Source organism: Elephantulus edwardii, unplaced genomic scaffold, assembly GCF_000299155.1.
Source record: "Elephantulus edwardii isolate Elephantulus edwardi_28Jun2011 unplaced genomic scaffold, EleEdw1.0 scaffold00015, whole genome shotgun sequence".
Lineage (NCBI taxonomy): Eukaryota > Metazoa > Chordata > Mammalia > Macroscelidea > Macroscelididae > Elephantulus > Elephantulus edwardii.
In genome coordinates this window covers 612,973-619,001 of record NW_006399765.1, presented here as the reverse complement: position 1 = coordinate 619,001, position 6,029 = coordinate 612,973, and the positions used below count along the sequence as shown (strand labels likewise).

Below are 6,029 nucleotides of genomic sequence, written 5' to 3'. Positions count from 1 at the left end.
GAATAGAATAGAATAGAATAGAATAGAATAGAATAGAATAGAATAGAATAGAATAGAATAGAATAGAATAGAATCGATGAGGGGAAAAATCGATGAGTCTGAAAGAAATATCTGTTTAGGCATTATACATATGACAAAAATCTGGAACAAGGAGTGCATTGCAGGAGGGCTCTGGGAAGGGGTTTAGGGGAAGAAAACATGAAACAGTGAATTTTAAAAAGAATAAATTTTTTGTGCAACAATGAAAAAAAAAATAAAAAAGGATTAAGGGAAAAGAAAAAAAATTAAAAGGTTATCTAAACTGTTGAATGATCCGTTTGTTCCTGATAAACTTCAATCACATCTTCTTCCTCCCTTCCCAGTTCTTTTGGAGTGTGATTATCAGCAATTTTCTGACCTTCAAAGAGAAACCCCCTGTTCACTGGAACCCCCTGTCTCTGACAGTATGATTCTTTGAGTTTCTTGAGATGTGTTTTCATTTTCACCTTGAAGTGAATCTCACTGCTACCCTGTCCAGTGACTTTGAGTCTGATGTAGTCTCCTTCTTTCTTGATCCCCAAGTCCTCAGCTGAAGGTTTTGCCTCTTGGTCAGACAATGATGGTGGCTTCACCCCGAGGGCTTCTACAAAGCAGGAACCTCAGGCAGGCAGGATCTCACTCTGGAGTTTACAAATTCGTCTATCCAATTTCTTAATATGGGTAATGTTTACTCAGTATTCACATTATTATTACCACCGCCATTTAAAGTATACTTATGTTCTACATACCCTGTGTATGGATAATGTAATCTACAATCTAAAAAAAATTAAAACATAGGTCAAAACAAATGAAAATCATACACTCTCAAAAAGGTGGGTAGCAGAGTATGGCAACTCTTTAAGAAGATCAATTTAGAGTTGGAAGAGGACTTTGAAGTCAGCCTTCCTCATTAAATAAACTGAAACAGAGTCCCAGGAAAGTGAAGTGACTAGCTCCAAGTGAGTCAATTACAGGCCTAATCTAAAACGCAGGTAGGCCTCCTGGTTTCCTGTCAAGTGCTCCTCCTGCACACCTGGGACGATTTATCCTTTTAATCCTAGTTTCATCTGGGTCTTTTTATTTCCTGTATCCCCCAGTATGATCTGTTCCACATGCAGGGTAACTTTTGGGCCTCTGAGTCACAAAGGGAAGGTTCTAAGCATCGTTAAAGGAGATCTCTTCTTTTCACTTTGTACAAACGCAAGTCTCTTTTGTGTATAGTGAGCTCTTCTGCCACCTTGTGACATAGAATGAGAACAACAAGTCCTCTGCTGTTGCCCAGCACCAAGGTGGCAGCATGGTCATGTGGCATCTAGGAACTAATCTACAGAAAATTTCAATTAATCTGACAAAAGAACTGTATCTGAGCTCACAGGGGAGCATAAAATCACGTTAAGGTAATAGTATTCAAAACTCATGAAATACACAAAAGCTAATGGAGGTCCTGTGTTGTGCCCTAATAACTGTGTTATTCTGTTCTGACAGAATCAGCCACAGGCAATTGTAGGAGAGAAAAGGAGTAAGACAGAGCTGCTTTAAGTCAATAAAGTCTTGAGACATGTTATATCCCTATCAGTCAGTGCCCTCACTTTTTTTTTTGTTGTTGTTCCTTTTCCAGAATTTTGTTTTTAAAAACTCCTTCTCTAACTCATTTTATCCTACTGGTATTTCCTCTTCTCCATTGTCATAATAAAAGAGTCAAAAGTCAGTGAATTCTATTATTATTATAACCATCTACTAGCATTTGACCAATCACCCATATTTGAAATATTTTCATCTCTTGGCTCCCGTAACCGCCATTCTGGTGTTTTTTGGTTTTGTTTTGTGTGTTGTTTTTGTGGTGGTTGTTGTTGTTTATCTCAGAACAGTGCCTGTCACACAGTACATGCTCAATAAACACTTGTTGAGTGAATGAATAAATGACACTGGGGCTAGATTTCTAGCACTTTCTCTCTTCTTCTACATTTCAGGGAACATGCAACCCCCTTTAATGACATATCTTTTTTTTTCCAATACTTACCAAGATGTCCTCTGATGCTCATGTTAGTCAGATTTCAATCTATATTAAAATGTCAGAAAACAAGGACAGTATTTCTAATTATGATTTGCCTTATACTTCATGAACTCCCTCATGGAATGTTCATTGAATTAAATCCTCTTATATCAATAAGGCAGAAAGATTACATTTGAGTAGGTTTTAATATCTGCTTTAAAATCCACCTTGCTATACCATCAGGGAGCTTCAGTGGATTAGTGGGTAAGGAGTTGTGCTGCTAACCAAAAGGCGGGTAGTCTGAATCCAGCAGTCATTCCAAGGTAGAAAGACGGGTCATCTCACTCTGTGCGATTGACAGCCTCTGAAAAAGATTATGGGAGGGTCTGCCATGACAGCACATAACAGAAACAACACAACCTATGCCATCATAGAGTCTATAGAACATGACTCCATATGTATAATATAATGTATATTTATAACAAGATAAATGTATCAAAAATATCTTCAATAACAGTTATCTACCTAGGAAAACTTCCCCAAATTGCTGACAGACCCACTATTCCTAACTCTGCAGTCATGTTCATTTCTTTATTCAATGTTGTTATTGTTGTTTACACCACTGAGTCAGAACCAGCCAGTTTTCAGGGGCAGTAAATCACACAAGAGGAGTCTACCCATCCTTCTCAGGCAGAGCAGCTGGTGGATTAGAGTGCACACCTTCACACTAGCAGTGCAATTCCTTACCACTAACCTGCCAGAGCTCCCTTCTTTATTCAGTAGAGTGTGAAATGTGCAAAACTAAAACAGTATACCTGTGCTGAAGTGAGTTCATGTGTACAGCAGCAAATAAATTCTAGAGATTACTTGTTTGCAAATTTTAAAAACATTGTGTTCTTTTCATTGTTGCACATTTCCTTCCCCACCCCAGCCCACCTTTTTCAGTAATACACTCCTTTTTCAGATTGCTGTCATGCATATAATGCCTAATCATACATTCCTTTCAGTTCTTCCCCTCATCTATTCTAATGCAGTGTTCATTATGTATCCACTCTTTTCCTATTCTCTCCTTAATCCCCCAATGTGTGTCCTTTTCAATAGCAGCAGTGTTATGCAGTGAGTTTGTCTTTTTGTGACTATTTCACTCAGCATAATGTCTTCAAGGCTCCCCCATGTTGTGTAATGTTTTATGAGCTCACTGTTTTTCAGTGTTTTGTAATACTCCATTGTGTGAATGTACCATAGTTTTCCCTATCATTTGTTTGTTAATGCGCACTTGATTGCTTCCATCTCTTTGCTATTGTGAATGAGTGCATACAACTGTTTCAGTCATGGCTATGGTTTTTTAAGGGTATATTCCCAGTAATGGAATTGCTGGGTCAAAAGGTATTTTTAACTTTTTGAGAAAGTACCAGACCACTTTCAACAATGGCTATACAATTTTACATTCCCACTAGCAATGAATAAGAAGTCCAATCTCTCCACAACCTCACCAGCATTTGTTGTTTGCTGCCCTGCTGAACTTTGCTATTGTTACTGGGGTGAGATAGTATCTCATAGTTGTTTTGATTTGCATCTCTCTGATAGCTAGGGATTTTGAACATTTCTTCATGTGTGTGTTTGCCATCTGAATGTCTTCCTTGGTGAAGTGTCTAGTCTTTTTTTTAATATTTTAATTTATTTATTTTTCATTTCAATGAACATCTACAGAGATTTTGGAATTCCATTCATTCATTGTTGCATGAAGTGTCTATTCTTATCCCTTGCCCATTTTATGACTGGGTTGTTTACCTTTTTCTTGTTGAGGTATTGGAGTACTCCCTAAATTTTAGATATAAGTCTCCTATCAGATATGTGATTGCTAAATATTTTTCCCCAGTCTGCGGGTCTCCTTCTTACCCTGTTGGAGATTTTTGATGTGCATAAGGATTTTATTATTAGAAGGTCCCATTCATCTATTTTATTCTCTCTTGGTTGTAGGTTTTTTTTGCAACTTTTAACTTACAGGGAGGAAACTGAAATCAGAGAGGTAAATTTCTTTTCCTAAGGTGAAGTGTTAACAGGATTGGTATTAGAACCAAATTCTATAGATATTTAATTTAGTGCTTTTCAGTGTGACTCACTGATACATTCTGTCCTACTTCCCTGTTTTATGCTATAGCTCACATTCTTTATAAGGATTTATATTACCAACACACACAGAGATAAAACAAATAGCTCACATTCTTTAACTGAAGTTCCCACATATCTTCAAATTGTTATATAAATCTATATATCTGTGTTAATGAGCATGCATATGAATGTCTACGTGTCTCTCAGCAAGTATATGTGAAGCTATCACTAGGTGTTAATGCCCTTTCTGCCAGGGAAACCTCTAGATAATTACAATTCTCTCTGCTGGCACCAGCAACCAAGTCAGGGGAAGAGCTTTGAGTCAATCATTAATAAGCAGAATTGGTCCTCTCTCCAATCAGCTCTATTCCTGCTCCTTCAGGAAATGGGTAAAATAATCAGGGTGGAACCACAGTCAAACCTGGCTCCAGGACTATAAGAGGCTGTAAGAGATTAGCAGTTTACTGCTTCTTCAAGGAGTATGTGCTCAAGCTAACATGGATACCATCTTATTCTTCAGTCTAATCATTGCATCCTATGATGCCAACAAGAAAGGTAAGTACCTTTGTAGCTTCACATCCTGGAAAATCCAAAGCAAAGTGTAGAAAGACAGTGTCTAGGCTCTCTTCTGCAAGCCAAATACATAGTCAATATTTAGGAGGCAAAGCTTTCTACATGTCACCTCATGTACCCTTTCACTTCTAAGAAGGATTATAATTTCTTCAACCTAGAGCAATAGCTACCTGTTTCATGATGAGACATTGTCATGACTTCAGGAACATCATACAGCTTTCTTTCTCATGTTAGCATTAAAAGTCCTTTCACTGTTAAATGACTTTGTTAGATGACTGAAAGTTGCTGTCCCAGTTTCATACTGCCATCAACTAAATCCCTCAAATGCATAACCCCTCAAGAGATGTTCTCTGCTTTTTAAGGTGATCCATATATTAAAATTTTCAGATGGAGATGTACTCGGGTACAGAGAGCTGAAGGAAAGAATGGGATGGGAATGGAATAGCATTATTTGTTCCTTGTTGACAAACTACTTAAAACATTATTTTTCAGAGTGTCCTAAAACACATCATCTCTAAAATTAACTAATCACATTAAGCAAAATGGTTTAATTGTGCAGCAGCAGCAAATTTATTATGTGCCAAAAGGCATAAATAACAGGGCTCACGTATGTCAGAGATGATAAGGATGGCACAGGATAACACAAGGTTCAGATTTGTTGTTCACAGGGTATTTGACTTGATGGAACATACCAACAACAACAGGAATAACAGCATGCTTCTGAGGGAGCTTGGGTGGCCTCATGGTAAGGAGCTGTGCTGTCAACCCAAAGACACTCAGTTCAAATCCACCAGCTGCTCTAAGGGAAACAATGGATAATTTTCTCCCATATGATTTACTGACTATGAAAATCTGCTGTAAGGGCAGCTATGAATCAGTCCTGACTTGATGGTACATAACAACAGCAACATGGTCTAGTGGAAACTGACAGAGATACTTCAGTATCTCACACTTAATGACATTATACATTATTATTAAATTATATATGCATTTTTAAATACATATTTTAAAAATGTAGACAGAGGCTAAAAAAATTCAGTGTCTAGGAGAATGGATTGCTTAGTATATTATTAACCACTTAATTCTATTCATTCTTCCTTTCTCCTAAGGGTAATAGGTTGTATTAAACTTCTTTATGTTAGGTTAATTCCTAAGGATATGTGTTTGGCTCTGTGTTTTAAAGTCCTTTCTAGGGGTAAGTTTTGTCTTTCTAATTAAACTGAAAGTTTTATGGAATTTCATTATTTTGTATTTCCCCCCCTTCAATGACCAGAATTCTAAAGAGTATTTTTAAAAACCACACTACCAATGAAGGAGTTTTTCTTTTGCTTTT

The 6,029-nt window shown here is 37.2% G+C and overlaps 2 protein-coding genes across 2 annotated transcripts in view; one reads left to right on the top strand and one right to left on the bottom strand.

Moving 5' to 3' along the window:
• Positions 1-296: 296 nt before the first annotated feature.
• On the bottom strand, positions 297-2,060 carry LOC102846853 (small ubiquitin-related modifier 1-like). The gene is made up of 2 exons (XM_006881664.1): positions 2,039-2,060; positions 297-622 (listed from the first exon to the last, which is right to left on the bottom strand). The coding sequence occupies exons 1-2, from the start codon at positions 2,058-2,060 to the stop codon at positions 297-299; spliced, it is 348 nt and encodes a 115-aa protein (XP_006881726.1).
• Positions 2,061-4,620: 2,560 nt separating this feature from the next.
• The window catches only part of LOC102846451 (chromosome unknown open reading frame, human C17orf78), a 13,322-nt gene continuing 11,913 nt past the window's right edge, over positions 4,621-6,029 (top strand). The window contains exon 1 of the mRNA XM_006881663.1: positions 4,621-4,678. Coding sequence (XP_006881725.1) covers positions 4,621-4,678 — 58 coding nt within the window. The remainder of the gene's footprint in view (positions 4,679-6,029) is intronic.

What these genes read in the sequence shown, in the direction of transcription:
- LOC102846853 (XM_006881664.1), bottom strand. Translation starts at nt 2,060, where the DNA reads ATGAGCATCAGAGGACATCTTG. An exon ending in GAGCATCAGAGGACATCTTG is followed by an intron (nt 623 to 2,038) that starts GTAAGTATTGGA and finishes CCTGCTTTGTAG; the next exon opens with AAGCCCTCGGGGTGAAGCCA.